We start from the raw sequence: 19,305 nt of genomic DNA on the forward strand, positions 1-19,305 counted from the left end.
TCTCCGGGTAAAGCTGAACGACCTGGGCGTGTCAGAGCTGTCCTCTGCTGTGGCAGCTGAAGTCATAGTCGTCGCTGGATAGTGCATGGTGGGCCACTAAATAGGGCTTGACTCTTTGGACCTCAGTGTCACTGGCACAGTAAGGGAGCTGGATAGATAAATATTTAAGCCCTTTTAACTTCTCCAAGAAAAGATCACTGGAAGGAAATGTCCCCGGCAGCTGTGTTTGAGGATGTTGATTGGGATAGAAGAGAACCAGGATACATGGAGGACTGGGGTTGGACTGGGCAGAGGTGCTGGGGAACTGGCTGTTTGGCTGTGTTCCCCAGGATCGGCACTTGAGAAACCATTTGTAAACTGATGCGAGAAAGATGGCAGGGTAGAATCCAAACGGAAACATGCCTCCCCCTTATATGGCCTGTGGCGCTCTGGCACTGAGGATGGACCTGGGTGTTTTTAGACAGGCCTCAGCTTAGCCCCTCTAACCCTTACTCACCTAGTAGTCTTGGTCCAGTATGCTTTACTGCTTATTTACTTTCCCCATCCAAAACTGGAGTTGACAATACCTGCTTCGTGGGATTACTTTCAATGGTTTAATGAAAAGAAGCAACTTCCTCTAGCATCTAGTGTAGTACTAGTCAAAGTTGGCCCTCAAATCACAGCTGCTAATGCTATTGCTGTTGGGATCAACATCAGACCTGAGTATTGTGCTATAAACATGGAAAAAGGCTGGCTGGAATTCTATATGAAGATTCTAATCAAATGCTTTGTAAAGAACCCATTCTCCCTTTTGGGGGGTGATTTTTCCACTTTGTTTTTTTTCTCCCTGTTCCATTGTCTTCAGAACACTGGTTTCCCCTGGCTGGGTTTAGAGCTCTAGCCAGCCTGCCCCTTTTGCTCAAGGGGCCCAGTGGGGACAGAGCCACGTCTTTGAACCTTACAGACAGTTCCCCAGCCCCAAGATCCAAGCCCATTTCTCATTCAGCTTGCATTTCTCATCTTATTCCTTTTGTACCCCACTGAGGACAGTGTGAGAAGCATGAGTGACAACTGTATTAAAGAGGCATTTGCAACACACATCGAGGGGCATCTCCTGGTAGGGAGGCTGATTAGACCCTGGCACTAGTCGTGCAAGAAATCTCTCTTTCTGGAATTGTTTGAAGATTGATTCTTCCTTATCTCCCCCATCAATAGTATGCATGTTGGTGGCAGGGCGGGGGGTCTGATTTTCATGCTGGGATTTAATAAAATGTGTACCTTCCTCTCTTTACATGAGGGATAGTGTAATATTTTGACGGGGCCTGCCCTTCCAAAATCTCTCTTTAAAATCATGAACTGAATTAAAAATGTTGTTTCGGGCTTCCCTGGTGGCGCAGCGGTTGAGAGTCCGCCTGCCGATGCAGGGGACACGGGTTCGTGCCCCGGCCCGGGAGGATCCCACATGCTGCGGAGCTGCTGGGCCCGTGAGCCATGGCCACTGAGGCTGTGCGTCCGGAGCCTGTGCTCCGCAACGGGAGAAGCCACAGCAGTGAGAGGCCCGCGTACCGAAAAATATATATATATATATTGTTTCACTGAATTGTGCTGTAATGCTAACTTGGCAAAAAGAAGCCTAAAACTTAGGGATTGTGATTGACGTTCATCACATGCATTATAAATCTATCAAACAGGTTTGCCAGTTTCTTTTTTTTTTCTCCTTTTTAAAATTTATTTTTATTTATTTTTAACGTCTTTATTGGAGTATAACTGCTTTACAATGGTGTGTTAGTTTCTGCTTTATAACAAAGTGAATCAGCTATACATATACATATATCCCCATATCTCTTCCCTCTTGCATCTCCCTCCCACCCTCCCTATCCTACCCCTCTAGGTGGTCACAAAGCACCGAGTTGATCTCCCTGTGCTATGCAGCTGCTTCCCATGAGCTATCTATTTGACATTTGGTAGTGTATATATGTCCATGCCACTCTCTCACTTCGTCCCAGCTTACACTTCCCCCTCCCCATGTCCTCCAGTCCATTCTCTACATCTGCGTCTTTATTTCTGTCCTGCCCCTAGGTTCTTCAGAACCATTTTTTTTTTTTTTTTTAGATTCCATATATATGTGTTAGCATACGGTATTTGTTTTTCTCTTTCTGACTTACTTCACTCTGTATGACAGTCTCTAGTTCCATCCACCTCACTACAAATAACTCCATTTGTTTTTATGGCTGAGTAATAATCTTACTTAAGAATCTGTAATCCACAGAATATAACTCCTACCAATGTTAATGAGCAATCCAATAAAATCAAATGTTAACCGTTATATACTATTTAGGGAAAATTCATCTTTATTAAAACCTTACCGGGGCTTCCCTGGTGGCGCAGCAGTTGAGAGTCCGCCTGCCGATGCAGGGGACGCGGGTTCGTGCCCCGGTCCGGGAAGATCCCACATGCCGCGGAGCGGCTAGGTCCGTGATCCATGGCTGCTAAGCCTGCGCGTCCGGAGCCTGTGCTCCGCAACGGGGAAGGCCACAACAGTGAGAGGCCCGCCTACCACAAAAAAAAAAAAAAAAAAAAAAACCTTACCTCCAGAGGAAATATTGCTGTGAACACATTCTGCACCTTCTTAGGTTTTTTGGGGATTTGGAATGAGCAAGTCTGCTTTGGGCCAGTGTGTATCCACGTCCCCAGGTTCAGCACAATGGGATTTTAAGTGGTCACATTATTAACCTTTGAAAAATGGAGGAAGTCATGGAAGAATTAACAAAGAAAAACTGTGCCGTAGCAACTGCTGTTAGCAAAATCAAATCTCCTGCTGATAAATTATGGAAGAATTTTTGGAGGTTTTGGTTGTAGAATGAAAAAGATTTCTCTGACTTCTTTAGTTCTCTCTTGATAGAACTTTTTTTGTTGTTTTTCTTTTTTTTGATTGTTCTTTGAAACTGATTCTTACCTGTGCTGGGAGGATCATTTAACACGTTTCCTTTTGTCCTTCCCCTCCACTCCCTGCCCCAAGGTGGTGCGTATGAAGTCAAACAGCATCGATTCTTCCGATCCTTAGACTGGAACAGTTTGCTAAGACAGAAGGCAGAATTCATTCCCCAACTGGAATCCGAAGATGACACAAGTTATTTTGATAGTATGTGCATTATCTGACATAAAACATTATTTGGCCTTTCCTTTGTAGGAAAATCAGCTCTACTTTTGATAGTACCTTCCAGTCTTGAACGCATGGGTTCTGAAACATAATGCTGCTTTGATATAAAAACTCATAATTAAAATATCTAAATTAAAAGCTGAAATTCTGAATAATTGGAACTGTTTCCAAACATTTCCCTGTAGCGCGGTCAGAGAAGTACCATCATATGGAGACTGAGGAAGAAGATGACACAAATGACGAAGACTTTAATGTGGAAATAAGGCAGTTTTCCTCATGTTCACATAGGTTTTCTAAAGTAAGTAAGATATGGCATAAACATAGAAGGTCTCTGGGAGAATCTCCTACTGGTCAAATAGTTGATGCCTTAAACAGCTGCACAGAATTGTAAAAACCCCATGCAGTGTTTTGGGGCTTGAGATTTTTTTGGGGGGGTGGGTAATGACCCCACCATCTTGATAATCCAGAGTCCCTACCGCCCTGCAGGGGTATATTTCTCTGTTTTATGATCCAAAGATTAGTATCTTTTTTCTTGGAGGCAGAGACTTGCATTCATCGTCATTATTGGAGTACCTGTTACCATTTACATGCTGACCCTGATCTAGCTCAGTGCTGCCGGGCCTTGGAGGCATCCTTCCATTTCTTTCATCTTATAGTGAAGAACAGTTGAGCTCATTGTGTGCAGAGCCCTCTTCTTGTATCCCATGGAATACAACACAAAGGAGAAAGCTTGGTCCTTGACATAAGCCCAGACACTTGGGGACAGTTGATTGCGGAATGAGAAAGTCTCTTAACCGATGATAGAAAGTGTAAGTTATCATATTAAAGGAGCAGTAGGAAGCCAAGCTAGAATTTTGGAAATGGTAGAAGATAAAATCAACATTGGAGAAAGATGCTTTATCACTGGTAATGGTAAGATTTAAAAGACAAACAAAACGAAGACACACCTGATAGTCCTGAGATATGGGGGCAGGGCCCTAGGAAGATAGAAATGAACCTAGAGGGCATCCTACCTCCCTTTTGCTATTTTCAGTAGCGATGTATTTTCTGTTGCCATGGCATTTTGCATGACTATTGTGTAGCTTTTCTATAGCACTGAGTGATTTTAAAGTGTTCCGTATCTTTTTCTGAGTGACTGCCCAGGGTGCATCTGCAAATTGGCCGGCACTGCCCTCCCCATTTATAGGAAAGACATGGAGAGGTAGGGATTTCCCTGGAGGGGAGGTGCAGACCTGGCCCAGAGCCGGGACAGAAGCTTTGATAACACAGAGTGTGGGCTTTCCCAGTACTTGTTCTCTGGCCCATCAAAGCCAGCCCCTAAACTGTTCCCTGCCCACTGTCTCCTGTTCTTTAGCCACTTTCCTCCAAATCCCAGGAGATTATAGGAGGTCTAAGGTCCATTCCCATGAGAGCAGCAAGTGGCTGGGTTGGGCAGTAGTGAGCGCTTCCTGGGCTGGGCTCTCAGTTCCCTATTTTAGCTTCCATCTTCCCTGTGGTACAGCAGAGATCTCAGTTTGCCTAAGCTACGATCCCCTTCAGAAATCCTGGTACCAACATATGAAACTGCCTGTCTGTATGTGAGATTTCTAAGCCAAACAAGTAAGTACCTCTGACTCCTAACCAAATATGCACTGCATCTCCCCCCAGCATGTCTTGAAACAGAAAATTTATTCTTCTCTTCGCCCTCAATTCCAATTCATTTTTCTCCTTCCCGCCCCTGACTGGGAGCCATTAAATCTTTTTCTCTGTGATTTTCTTTTTCTGATTGACTTCATGGTTAAAAAGTAATCTAACATGTGCATCGATCCCAGGCCTAGAAACCGCAATGCATCTATGGATTTTGTTTGCAGATACAAAGTCCATAGGGAGATACAGTGAGAGGGTGATGAATTCATAGCTCCCCACTCCAAAAGGAAAGAATTGTACATTGACCACTCACCTCAGGACTCAAGTAGACAGCATTGGAAAGTACCTTTTGAATACACAGTCCCAATTCAAACTTCAGTGATAGTCTCAGGTTGTTCTGCCAGGATTTGTTTGTTTTTTTATTCTGATAATCCCTTTCAAGAAGGTATTAATAAGCACTGACTATTTGCCTTGCAGGTTTTCAGCAGTATAGATCGAGGTACTCAGAATCCAGGAGAAGAGAAGGAAGATGCTGGGGACAAAACCAAAAGCACAACTTTGCCATCCACGGAAACGTTAAGCTGGAGTTCAGAGTATTCTGAAGTGTATGTGAAATTCTTGTTAACAAATATCATGAACAGCAGCTACTAGGACAGTGGCTGTTAAACATGAGCGTGCATCCGAATCTTCTGGGGGGCCTGTACAAGCAGATTGCTGACCCAGGAGATCTGGGATGGATAGGGGCTGAGAATGTGCATTTCTAACAAGTTCCCTGGGATGCTGATTCTATTGGTCTGGGCACCACACTGTAAGAATCACTGCCCTTGACATGTCTTGGTGAGGCTAGCTCAGTTCCATTTTTACCTGGTTTCTTCCCAAATTCACCTTGAGCACAGTTTCATAGTATGTATAGATGCATGACTCTTGTTTCTGTTTTTGATTAAGGCAACAGTTATCCACATCCAACTCTTCGGATACTGAAAGCAACAGACATAAACTCGGTTCTGGCCTGCTTCCCAAACTGGCTATTTCAGCAGAGGCAGAACAAGACGAGGCTGCTCCCCACCCCAGAGAGCTGCATGAGGAGCGGGAAAAGCCAGCCCTCCTCCCTGCAGAGAGTGCTCAGGAGGAGCCCGAGGTCAACACTCCGGCCAGCACCATCAGCAGCTCCACCTTGTCAGGTAAGGCCCTAGGCATGGCCCCTGCCATCCAGGCATCACCCACCACACTGAGAAGTGACTGCTCGTGCTTGGGGGTCCCAGGCCTGGCCCAGCCAGGCAGCAATGATGGGCATTTGGTGCCACTAGACTCTCTCCATGGCCCCACTGCTTGAGCTTGGGCGATGGGCTCCTCAGAACTGAGATCAGATGTCTCAGACCCCTCCTTAGTGCATGGCTGTACAGCAGATCCTTCTTGCTTCACCTGTAGCCTTCACATCCTCTGCTGGGTTTCAGTGGCGTCCTTTGATGGCTGTCAGAACACAGTAAGAGAGCATGTTCTCTGTTGTGGATACGAAGGCATGCCTTGTGGAGTTGCATCTAACTCAAAGTTACAAGTAAGCGACCCTATTAAATAGTCAAATGGTCAGACTTACCCTCAACAATGTCTTAAATCACCCCCCATAAGGTACCGTGTAAGACAGTTTTCCTTCTACTGTTGAGACGGGTGGTTGTTTCTTTGGAGGAGTTGGTTTTTGTTATGGGACCACTTATACCCAATAACCAAGCAGTCTGCACGTGAGACCCTCAGTCAGTGCAGCAAGATGCTTATTCTGTTTGAATAGCTGGCTGGAAACAGAGGCTGATGAGAATCTCAGGGACGTATAGAAAGAAAACAAGCAAGAAATTAGGTGGGCAAACATCTTGTATATTTGATGGTAAAAAAAAAAAAAATACCTCATACCTCAATCTATACTTTTGAAGTGTTTTACTTCAAAAGTAACTTGGATATAAAGTTTCTTTAAGGGGAAAGAAAAAAGATGCTTATTCTGTGAGGTTCACGGATGGAGCAAGGAGAGGGGAGTCAGAAATACCGACACAGTTCAAATCAGTGTCTCGTGCGCCTATGAAACAACTCCACTGCACACAAGCTGCCTTCCCAGCCTCTGGATAACTGACGCAAATAACGCTAAGACATCTTTGGGTGTGTGAGAAACAGTGGGGCTTGGGCCTTTCCTAGGGGGCGCTTTATGGTGTCACTTTTGTGTGAAGTAAACCTTCCTGACACCAGGAGCAGTATCTCCACAGGTTTTTAAAATGCTTACTGTATCATGGATACTTGGGGCCTTTAATCACGGAGGTGTCCTCATTAGATGATCAGCCTTGTGCTTCCCTCAGAGCAAGTCCTTGAAGTGCATTTCAAATATTATTCGGTGTATAAAAAATTTATGCACAGCATGTCCTTCTACAGAGCAATGTGTATTTATGCTTAAAAAATAAAAACATGGATATGGATTAAGGCTGCTATGATAGATGTTTTCATTAAGCCATATCCAATATGCTATATTGATAACCGTGAATGATGCCAAGAATTTTCATGAACATTTTTTTAACTAACTGAATATTCGTGGTGTAATGTTTTCATCTTGTTTTGAATCATTTCAAAATTACAAATTTTACAGGCTGGGTTTATTTCCACCTCCCTAAAAAGTCTGGTCCTGTGGAGCTTCACATGAACTTACAGTTGATCATGGGGAAGAATGCTATTGGGTTTTTTCCTTCTCTCTCTTCACCTCAGTTCTGTTTTCATGTAGGATAATTCCACTTGTCCTAAATCGAGAGAGCCAAGAGAACAGCAATGAAGAAGTAGTGTAGAAACAAACTAGTAGTCTAAGATGCCTGACCATTTTTAGTTCATCTTGGTAATCAGGTCAAATGTAGACATGTCAAGTGTTTTATATTTCTGGTTACTAAGTTCTCATCTGTTTCTTAGGTATTATTTACTCTGAATAGAGTTACCTCTATTTCTCATTTATTCTTAATATGATGAATTGTTTATGATCTCTTGGTCTCTTCTGCCTACTCACTATCAGAAAGGTAGGAGGTAAAGGGAGGGGAATGGTGTCTAAGCATTTGATGGATTACTTTCACAATTAAAAAAAAAATCTGTCTATATCCTGCTATGCATTATGATTAATAGATTCAAACCACCTTTCTCTCTGTCTCCCCCATACACACACTAAAAGACCAAAGACCTTGGGGGCCGTACAGAATAGAGAGATGAGCTGATTTGCTCGCAGCCAAGGGTAATTAGGGAATCTGAAAACCGTGACTGTAGTAAAATTAAATTTGTTGATTTTTATATTGCTCCACCATCAAAAAGAAAGAATCCTTGACATTTACAGAACATTAAGGTGACATTATCTACCACTGGCAGAAAAGAAACACACGTTTATATACAGTGCTATGAAATGAGATGGCGGGATGAAGTAGCGGAGGCAAGAGGGAGGGATGATAAAAGAGAACATTGCATATTCACACTCTGGCATTTAGGGAGGTGCAGCTTTATACCTGTTTCTTCTTTCATGACTACAATGTATTTGAATCAGTGAAAAGTAAGTCTTGAAGTTTTAGGTGTGGTGCTTGACTGCATCCAACAAATTATTCATTGTGAAGAGATTCAGCTTTTCAGTTTATGCTTGTCAGTGATCCCACCCAAGCCAAATTAGAAAGGAGAAGGGAGTGTGTAACTTACCCCAAAGTAAACTAAACGTTTTTGAGATAAGATTTTTTTGAGCTGTGAAGCAGTTTTTGTCAAGTCCCTCAGCAGTTGATTTCTTCATTTAGAGTGAATAGAATAGATATGCTGTTATGTGGGACTGAGTTTGGCATATAAAAGTAGAAAGGTTGTTGATATTTGCCTTAAGATCGTCTTCCTTAGTAGGTCAGATGGGTGTCACGTGGAAGTTTGTGAATCTTACCCTGTACCTACAGCACAGAAGGTGGCCATGAGCTGTGCTATGCCCAAGCCCACTGTCCCAAGTCCCAGGCTTCCCTTAGCTTGGACCCCACCTGTGGGTCTGTGCCACGTCCGTGAACTAGGACCAAACCTGCCGTGCAATTGAGCGATGTGTATATAGCACTGTAACAGAAATGTTAGTTAAGTCCGATGAAACCTCTTCTCTAGGCAAAGAATGTCATGGTCAGAACTTTAAAATGTGCTGGTTGGTCTTTCAAAGGATCATTTATAATGGTATTAAATTTTCTGTGTGGATTGTATATCTTAATGTGGTGATAGTGTTGATAGATTTTTAAAGCACACGGGGCTTATAATATAGCAGTTAGAAGGAAAAGGGAGATAAGCATTGTTTTTTTCTGGAAAAAGATGTATTATCAGTGTTTAAAAAAAGAAAGAAAAAAAAAACAGAAAACTGATAGCCTGTGAAAGAAAGAATAGGAGAAACCAAAAGGGATGGTCACTTGACTTTTTTCAACATGTCACCTCTGACAAGAGTAAAGAACTTTCTTTACTCTGCGCGTGTGCAATTACCAGACTGGTATCAGTGATTTTCCATTTCTGCATCCTTCTACGCGGTTACATGTACTCTTATGTTCCTCTGCTGAGGGAAGTCCTAATTTTTTAACTTAAAAAAAACCCCAAAACTCTCCAGTGTATACTGAGGATTAATAAAATTAAAAATAAAGAAGGTGTGATGGCTGGTTTAGAGGGGGACGGATCTGTTCACTTCCAGTAACTTCAGGGCAGATCAGCATTTGGCACTGTCTAGTCTAAAGGCAGGAAGAGGTAGGGAGCCCGTTGGGTACCATAGTGAAGCATACCCTTTGTCTTGTCCTGTGAAATTTACAAGGAGCTCAGAGTGAAAGCAGGTGTGGGAAGTCCAAGGCAACAGACACTTCAGGCACTTTTCCGTAAGCTACAAACCTGAGCCTAAGTGTGAGGTGTGTCCTAGAAAGATGGTAGGAGATGACATGGGCATAAATGTCCATGAAGTGACTAAATGATGTCCACGTAGCAAAAACCAATATTAACAGCATTTGCTAATGATGATCATTTGTGTCACAGGATGATCGTACTATACGGTGGGCGTTGTGCAGTTCATAAGCTGATGTTTGGTTCATGGCCTTTCATGGCAGGGTCGGGGGGAAGAGTTGTCTCTACTAGGGTTGTAAAAGACAGATTCTAAAAAGTAATTATTCTCCTAGTTAAATGGAGTCAACTGAGAGTTAGTGGACTTGTGTACAAGTAGAACAATATCTGAATGGACACCTCTTTTCATTCTTCCTCCTCCATGTCACTTTTCTCAAACCGGTCACATGATTTTCATGTTTGCCTGACACCACATGGACTCATGAACCACATGGGCGTCTGTTTCCCAGCGTTTGTCTTTCCTTCTCTCTCTCTCTCTCTCTCTCTCTCTCCCCACTTTGCCTATCCCAGATTTTCCTGAACATGTTTATCCCTTCTTCTTTGTACAGTTGGCAGTTTTTCAGAGCACTTGGATCAGATAAATGGACGAAGCGAGTGTGTGGACAGTACAGATAATTCCTCAAAGCCCTCCAGTGAACCCACTTCTCACATGGCTCGGCAGCGATTAGAAAGCACAGAGAAAAAGAAAATCTCGGGGAAAGTCACAAAGTCCCTTTCTGCCAGTGCTTTGTCCCTCATGATCCAAGGAGGTAGAGAGACATCTACTTGCATGAAATTGTGTGACTTGTGCATGTTCACCCCCCGCCCCCGGTTTGCAATGCTGATTGACATTTCAAGATGGCTTGAAACAGTAGCGGGTGGTGTCCTGGCGGAGCCCTCCAGGGTGTCTCCCCGCAAGACCTCCAGAGCTCCCAAGGGGCATATGTGGTTTATTCCTTCTCACGTCTTTCTGCAGCAGGAGATGAGGCAGCCTCCCTTCCCGCAAAGGCTTATTTCTTTTATTTGTTTTCTTTCCTTTTCTCCCACGCCCCCCAAGTTAAGTGATAAATTTCCCTCTTCTGAATAATTTTTCTTCCCTGGACTGTGCATCATTTGTATCCTTGACGGAGCTGTTTACAGCATCTGTGTTGGAAAGCTAAGTATAGTTTTTCTCGTGTAATTAATGAGGAAATCGACACAGAGAACATAAGTTTTTCATTTCTGGAGATGCAGAGTCACAGACAGCACTGAAATTACAAGGTTTACCAGCGCTGTCTGTTGGGTTATGCTTCCTCCTACTGGTATTATTTTCTACCCTATATTAAAAAACTGGGCTTAATTATGGTTTTGTTCAATTGCAGTATGTTTCCACAACCTAGTTTTGCCTCTACTAATCACAAAGTCTACAGTAATTTCACTGGCTGAGATGAAAATATATACCCTGGTGGTTATGACTTTTCACTCAAATGACAGTAAGAGAGTGTAAGTGGCAGTCGAATTATATTGCAGATGGCTTGCAGTTGCAAGAATACAGACCACGTATAAAAGGGATTGTTTACATTGTTGAAATTTCAAATTTGTGCAGAAAGAAATTGGGTAAAAACAAAAGCTCCCTGGGGGGTAATGCTCACTGTAGCATATTCTGGTTTCTGGGAAATGTCTGTGTAGCACCACAAAACAAACACCTATCTCCCTAGTTTGAGTGACTATTCATAACCAGAAGGCAATGGCCCCAGTGCAGCTGCAGTCAGCAAGGTAAGTGGGATGTGGTCCAGTCCACTTTGAAAGCCCATGAGAAAGTCCACATCTTGGTGAATGTAGGTCAGTTATTCAATCTGAGGAGATAAGGTAAAATGGACTGAGGTAAAGGGTCGGGGGCCTGGCTCTTTTAGCAGTTTGGATCTGTGTGTCCACCCCATCTTCTTCCTGCCTTTGCATGTGTTGAAGTTCCCTGCCCACCAGTGTGCATCTCTTCACCTGGCCTTTGGATGAGACAGAGGTAGCCAGGAAAAAAAGGGTCAAGATGCCACATGAAGTCAGAAAGTGAAGGAGCTTGGATAGTAATACATTTAGCTAATTGTTTTCCTTTGGACAGACACAAGAATTAGAGCAAAAGATAGTCTGGATACTTTCAGTTTGCTGTGGCCTCAATGTTACTCACCGCACCCCGGGAGCCTTCAGTTGCGCTGGTCCTTTGTAGCCTGGCCCTGACTGAGCTCATTTAAACCTCAGCATCTTTTTGTAGGTTATTCTTTTTCACACACACACACACGCACACACACACACACACACGTGCAATTTCACATGACCAGTTAGGATCTCTTTAGATTCACATAGATGAAACAGTGTTAAGAACTATAAGTTTAAAGTGTGTTTGTTCATAAAACAAAGAAAACAGAATAGTATTGGTATTGAAGAATATGAAGTGAGTTTTTCTTAAAATTTTTCTATCCACCTGCATTATCCTCTCAGAAACCTTGCTAGAATTACAGGTAATATATGAAGAGAATCGGTTCTAATCATAGTAATAAGGAATGATTATTTTATAGAGAAGTTAACATTACAATGTTTTCTTGATCAAAGTTGTTTAATCAGTACTAGTTCAGTAATATTATTAAAAAAGCAGAGGTAAATTGACGAATTGCTTTCCGGGCCAGGCTTTTTCGAAAAGAACCATGTTAAAGTTATTTAGGGCAAGATTTGGACCCTGAGTGTCTTTTACTATAGTCCATACAGCCTTCTCTGTGTGAGGGTATACCTGAAATTTGTGCACCTGTGATTTGTTTGTTTACTTATTTATTTATTTATTTGGGGGGGCTGCGTTGGGTCGTCGCTGCTGCATGCGAGCTTTCTCTAGTTGCAGCGAGTAGGGGCTACTCTTAATTGTGGTGCATGGGCTTCTCATTGCGGTGGCTTTTCTCGTTGCAGAGCACAGGCTTCTGGGCATGTGGGCTTCAGTAGTTGCAGCATGCGGGCTTAGTAGTTGTGGCGCATGGGCTTAGTTGCTCCGCGGCATGTGGGATCTTCCCGAACCAGGGATCAAACCCTTGTCCCCTGCACTGGCAGGCAGATTCTTAACCACTGCGCCACCAGGGAAGTTCCTGTTCCTTTAATTAAAAGAAAGTGTATTAAAAGATCACAGTCAGATAGCAGTGAAGTTTTGTGTGTTTTTTAATTTGTGTAGAGAACTAAGAAGTTGTAACTTCAGAATGTGGGTTTAAAAGTTAGTTTGAAAAGAGAAACTTCTGAAATTGCCTTGATAGGCTTCTGTCCAGTTACCCGTTACCATGCCAGTTGCCAGTATAAATATTTTTATATTATTTCTTCCCAATCCCAGCAGGGCTACCTAGTGAGGGCTACGTGAGAGCAGTTTGTGGGACCAGGATGAGCTGTGATGACTGGCCTCTTTGTTGCAGATATGTTTGCTGTTTCTCCACTGGGAAGTCCAATGTCTCCCCATTCTCTGTCCTCGGACCCTTCTTCCTCAAGGGATTCCTCTCCCAGCCGAGATTCCTCAGGAGCTTCCGTCAGTCCACACCAGCCTGTTGTGATCCACAGTTCAGGGAAGAACTATGGTTTCACCATCCGAGCCATCCGGGTGTATGTGGGAGACAGCGACATTTACACAGTGCATCACATCGTTTGGGTAAGACCGACAGTCTCTCTTTCTGGTTAGTTTTTGTTCCCAGCCAAACTGGAGAATAAATATGTCAGCTGAGGCGTAGTTAACAGCAAATGATTTTTCTGTTAAGCTGGCATTTGGGACCTGTTTCATACGCTTGCCCTTTATCTATGTGGTGGGATTGAATTTAGCCAAAGTTAATTCTTTCTCATAATTCTGTTCGTCTTCATATCTGATTATCCACTCTGCATACCAAGCTGGTAGAAAGAGTCAAAGATAGTCCTGTTTTTATCCTTCTTTCATTCTTCTTTTCTTAGTTTTTTTCCCCTGGCCTTCCTTTTTTGTTGTTTGTTTTTTAAGTACTTTCTCAGATCACCTGAAATTGTTTAAGGAACCATAGGATTTATCCTATTTTAAGATGATGACAGAAAAAGAATAGCAAACCATGTCTTACTGGTTTCCTCGTAGGAGCTCAGGATCATTGGCTGATTAACTCAGAACACTGAGCCTCAAGAAACAGTAGGTGTCAGGGTTGCCATTTTTTTTGCTTACTAATATATACTCTCCTCTTGGACTTTAGAATGTAGAAGAAGGAAGTCCAGCTTGCCAGGCAGGACTGAAGGCTGGGGATCTGATTACACACATCAATGGAGAACCAGTGCATGGACTCGTCCACACAGAAGTTATAGAGCTCCTGCTAAAGGTACTATCTTTTAGATGTCATGGCCATCCAGATGAAGGAGGTAGCCAGAAAGAACTAGTACCAAGAGTTGTTTACTCAGGGTCTAGAGTTCTTCTATATGGCACATCCATACACACTCAGTCTCGTTGCTGAGAGAATATTCGGTAGTCTATTTAATGTAAAGGCAAAAATAACATGAATTTTGGGGTTTTATATCATGAAATACACGTTCGTATATCTGCACAGTCCCTTCTTAATTTAATTCTGCTTCTTATCCTAAATTACAAATAGAGTTCTCTTTGTTTAGGTACCACACATAGTAAAATCTGTTTGGAAATCGTCCATCCTAAAGGCGATTTTCTTCAGTAAATTTTATTCTATATAGCAGAAGACAAAGTAGTATTAAACTGTGAGGTCAGATCTGAAGGTGGAGTCCGAGAGTTGGGTTTCCTTTTGAAAGGTAGAACTGTGAATATATAACAAACACTATAAATGATAGAAATAGGTGGTAATAGAAGAAGGGATTCTAGCGATCATTAGGCCTTTTCCCATTCATACGTACAAAGGAATTTGAATGTAGATCAATTTCTGGTTGGAATGTAAGCTGATTCAAGCCAGTGGAGTACGAAGAGCACAAGAAGCTTTAGTATGATATAGAGAGACAGTCTATACTGATCCTCTCATTTCTTTTGGGTTATTTGCTCTGCCACCTGCTGACTACAGAATATAAAGTTACAGCTCCAAATATGGATCTGGTTAAAACAAAGATAAATTTGAGTTTGATTTTAAGTTTTTTCAAGGAAAGAAGACTATGTATGATCAAAAATACAGTCTTTAATTGTAGGATTATTTTACAAGTTAACAGATGTCTTGCTGTGTGAGCGTTGGGAGGGGCTGGGCTATTATCAGAGAGGCGTGAGCCATGACCTCAGATAACCTGCAGCCTATTGAGCCGCACAACATAAACACATATGTGTCATTTAAACAAGGTACATTCAGACTGTTTCTAGAGCCCTCGCTCTGAGGCAGGTACCACGGTAGATGTTGGCAACATCGGAATTCAGGTATGGTCCTTGCCCTCGAGGACTATGGGAGATATAGAAGAGGTATGCAAGCAGATAAAGTTCAGCTTGATTAGCCAGGGCCATAGCAAGGGGAGGAGTCCTGTACTTTTGGAGAGAAGATTCTGTGAATGAGAGAGTCATCACAGAGAAGTGACACTGAACTGGAACGTGAAAGAAAATTAGGATTTGGAAGGTAGTGCAGGTAGGTGGGTGTACAAAGCCTTTGAAAAGTAAGTACAGTTAAATGACTTTTCTTCTTCCTTCTCTCATCCCCCAGCCAACACAAGTGTATTCTTCAAATGATTCAGTGTCTGGCCTAGGTTCCAGGAAGAGTAATAGCATGCATATTCAAAGGTCCATTGTGAAGTGGCAGATGGTAGGAAAGTTTTTGCTGTTGATCAGTTCACAGCATTAACGAAACTTTGGTCTTGGCCTCAGTCCCCATTGGAGTTGAGGCCAGGCTTTGCTATCCTCCATAACTACAGGTGGTTTCCCTAACTCTAGACAACTTTCTCACAAATGCATTCTATACTATTGGGCTCCCTGAAGGCTTCGTCACTGGCAGACCATCAGGATAGTAGCTGTATTTTGGTATTCTCAGATGCTTTTTACACGATGTTTTATACTTGCAAACTACTTCACAAAATCTCATGGCATCCTTCGAAAAAGGTGGAAGAGCCATTGCATAGGGCTGTATGTATATTTAGAGATACATGTGCAATACTTATTTATCTTTCAGATGGTGAACCTAATAAGCGTATTGCGTGTTTCATGGCTGCAGCTTTGGTCACACTTACCCTCACAACTTCAAAATGAACCTGCTATGGAAGCACTAACTTACATGCACAAGGAAATAGAAAGTCACCGTCATCCGGTTCAGTTCCCCACGGCTCTGTGAATTCCTGTAAATGTTCTCCTTCAGTGTCGCCTTAAACCTCTCCTGCCACAAGGAGTTAATCACCTCCATCCAGCTTGCAAGTAGCTTCTTAAAAAAGAACTTTGCCAAAGCACTGAAATCTCTCTCTAGCCACTGCAGTGAGGGGTGGAGGCCACATGGACCCATCATATCCCCTGCTCACGTAATTACCTGCCCAATGTAGCCTCCCTAATCCAGAAAACTCTCTATTCAACCAGGTTGCTTTCTTAGCACAGCATTAGTTTAAATCCCCAATTGTAAGAGAAGCCCTAAAATATCACCAGCCCCTGCCTCAAAATTTCCTTTCCCTGAGCTCTGGAGAACCTCTGGAAACTAAAATGGGGACCATCAGATAGCATCGTTATTGCCATCTTCACATATTAGCTGGGCCCCCAAAATGTGCAGAAGTGTGCGAGGTACCGAAGAGTCACACAACAAATGACACATATGAATAATAGGTAATCGAGTGCCTTTACATGAATAAACTTAGGTAATCCTCATACCTTGTGCATAGGTGCTATAATATAAATGTCCCCGTTTTACAGATAAAGAAATTAAAGCAGGGAGAAGTTAGCAAAGCAGCCAAGGTCATCTGCTAGGAAAGAGCAGAAGAGGATTTGCATCTCGGCAATGCAGCTCCAGCGCCTGTGCATTCAACCAGCGCACCACTGTGCTCTGTACATGAAGTCTTCTGATTGCCAGTAACTTATAGTCCAGCGTTCACAGGGGAAACAGTGGCAATACTAGGCTATCATCAGAGTGTCAGACAAAAGGAACAAACTGTAAATATGGCCCAAGTTCTAAAGGAGAGAGAGCTTTCCACCAGGGTGGGCAGGGGTGAAGAGTTGGGGGTTTTCTGTGCAGGGCTGTGAAGGATGGGTGGACATTTAGTGTATGGGAAGGGGGTGCAGGATGGTCTAGGCAAAATAAAGAAGATGCTTAAAAACACAAGGACGGGAAGCTCAGAGTGCTTGAGGTGCATGAGTAAACCAGTGTGGCCGGAGCCTGAGTTCATAGCATCTGGGATGAAGTGTGCAAGGTGGCTGGGGCTGGATCATGCAGGGTTGAGTCAGGGCAAGGACACACGTATGCAGGAAGAGTGCTGTTCCCCACGTGCGTCTTGCAGAGAAAGAAATGTAAAAACAGTCTAGCTGGGCTTCCCTGGTGGCCCAGTGGTTGAGAGTCCACCTGCCAATGCAGGGGATGCGGGTTCGTGCCTGGGTCTGGGAGGATCCCACATGCCGCGGAGCGGCTGGGCCCGTGAGCCATGGCCACTGAGCCTGCGCGTCCAGAGCCTGCGCTCCGCAACGGGAGAGGCCACAACAGTGAGAGGCCCGCGTACCACAAAAAAAAAAAAAAAAAGAAAACAAAAGAAAAAAAAAGAAAAAACAGTCTAGCTCAGTGCACTACCCAAGGCCAACTGATAAACTAATGCGGAGTCAGAATGAGAGAAGAGACTGAATAGCCTGACTTCTGCTTTTGTATTCAGTTCAACCAGCTTCAAATAATTTCCCTCCCACCGTGCCTTAATCACACAAGTAGTTAAGTAAAACTTAACTAATAGAACATTTAACAGTCTTCTGGCCCCATTTCGTTGTTGTTATTTTTTAAAACAGTGCTGCAGAATTTCCCTAATAAGAGACTGCTTCTTCTTCAAAAGAATTTGTTGAGGTCAGTGGACCCAGTAAAACGGTGTGCCGAGTTCTGGCAGCACTTGCTATAGCCGATGGATCCACCAGATGGCAGGCTTCACAATTCTCACCTACTCTCCATAAAATTATGATATTTTTCAGTCATTTACTTACCATTTTTGTAATCATTAACGTTTCCAACCAAATGTTTGTACTCTGCATTTTTTGTGTCTGTATTTCCCCTCAGGGAAGTTATCTCTCTTTTTAAAAAATATTTATTTATTTATGGCTGTGTTGGGTCTTTGTTTCTGTGCGAGGGCTTTCTCTAATTGTGGCAAGCGGGGGCCACTCTTCATCGCAGTGCGCGAGCCTCTCACTACCGCGGCCTCTCTTGTTGCGGAGCACAGGCTCCAGACGCGCAGGCTCAGTAATTGTGGCTCACGGGCCCAGTTGCTCCACGGCACGTGGGATCCTCCCAGACCAGGGCTCGAACCCGTGTCCCCTGCATTGGCAGGCAGATTCTCAACCACTGTGCCACCAGGGAAGCCCCCCCGGAAGCTATCTCTTTGTGTATTTCCATAAGTCAAGTGAACTGTCATCTGGAAACAGCCGTATGTAGAAGCAAAAAAAGGAAAACTGGGTTTGGTTTTATAGTGGAAAGGGACTTTTGTACAGAACTTCATGACGTGCTCTGATTCAGCAAACCCTGGTCATAACTTTTCTGGTGAGGAATGTTCAGCACTTATATTATATTTTTTTCATATAACGTTGATGATATTTTTATATTTTTAAAATTTCTTCTTGACAGTCTGATACATTGATCATTCCTTATATGGATCCAGTGCCTCGTTCCCTCACCGCCACTCATTAAGTACAAGCTGTGCACTGTGCTGGGAGCAAGAAGTGGAAGGGATCAGGGCATGCCCTGCCCATGAGGAGTGGGCAGTGTGGGGTGAGGGGCGGGAGAGCCAGGTTTGGGCTCTCCCACTGGGCTCTGTGACCTTGGGAAAAAAGAATCTCAGTGTCTCTGAATCTGTTTTCCTTACCTCTAGTCGAAGAATAATAATCCCTTCCTACCTCATAGGGTTTAAAAAAAAACAAAAAAACCCTCATGACTTGGTTGTGAAAATAAAGTAAGAGAATATGTGTGAAAAATGCTTTAATATTCACAATGTGCTTTTAAAATGCTCAGTGGCATTGTGAGCCTCTTATATGTAAAGATATAAAAGTCAGTGCTGAATTGTGTTAGAAGGGGTGGAAGTGGATTCAAGCTTAGATGGCTCGGGCTCTAGCAGCCACTGTGTCCACTCTGTATATGATGTAGAAAAGGACGGAAGGAACTTCAATGAAAGATGAACTCCCATCATGTTTGTTGTCCCTTTCCTTCCCCAAAGACATGCAGGAAAAACTAAAACTTTAGCCTGGCCTCACTCAGTTAGCCTGGCCTCACTCAATTTGTAAAGAGAAAATCCCATACCAAACAACCTTCAGTGGTAGGCCTTTCATGCTTAAAAGCTGAATTTTCAGTTTAAAGAATAAATTGAATGTCAGTCTCTACTATCAGGTTAAGGTTTACTTTTAAAGTTTTGGCATTTGCATATAAAACATGTACTTTATTCTTTCAGGATGAAGAAAAATTTTTTTTCTCTTGTTCAAGTTCAAATCTCATTTCCCTAAAATATTTTTTTACAATTATGACATTAAGTATGGGATTATATGTTCTTAAATATATAAAGAACTCTCAAATCAATAATACTAA

The 19,305-nt window shown here is 43.0% G+C and overlaps 1 protein-coding gene across 14 annotated transcripts in view; it reads left to right on the top strand.

Moving 5' to 3' along the window:
• MAST4 (microtubule associated serine/threonine kinase family member 4) overlaps positions 1–19,305 on the top strand; it is a 574,487-nt gene that overhangs the window by 544,450 nt on the left and 10,732 nt on the right. For 9 of the 14 annotated variants that reach the window (XM_067031060.1, XM_067031056.1, XM_067031057.1 and 6 more), the window contains 7 exons: positions 2,999–3,121; positions 3,325–3,437; positions 5,243–5,370; positions 5,711–5,946; positions 10,201–10,401; positions 13,048–13,277; positions 13,834–13,956. In XM_067031060.1, the coding sequence (XP_066887161.1) occupies positions 2,999–3,121; positions 3,325–3,437; positions 5,243–5,370; positions 5,711–5,946; positions 10,201–10,401; positions 13,048–13,277; positions 13,834–13,956 (1,154 nt within the window). Of the gene's footprint in view, positions 1–2,998; positions 3,122–3,324; positions 3,438–5,242; positions 5,371–5,710; positions 5,947–10,200; positions 10,402–13,047; positions 13,278–13,833; positions 13,957–15,738; positions 16,682–19,305 lie in introns of those variants that run through there. The other 5 variants (XM_067031059.1, XM_059062258.2, XM_059062261.2 and 2 more) reach the window with 2 other exon arrangements.

This window comes from Kogia breviceps, chromosome 4 (assembly GCF_026419965.1).
Source record: "Kogia breviceps isolate mKogBre1 chromosome 4, mKogBre1 haplotype 1, whole genome shotgun sequence".
Taxonomy (NCBI): Eukaryota; Metazoa; Chordata; class Mammalia; order Artiodactyla; family Physeteridae; genus Kogia; species Kogia breviceps.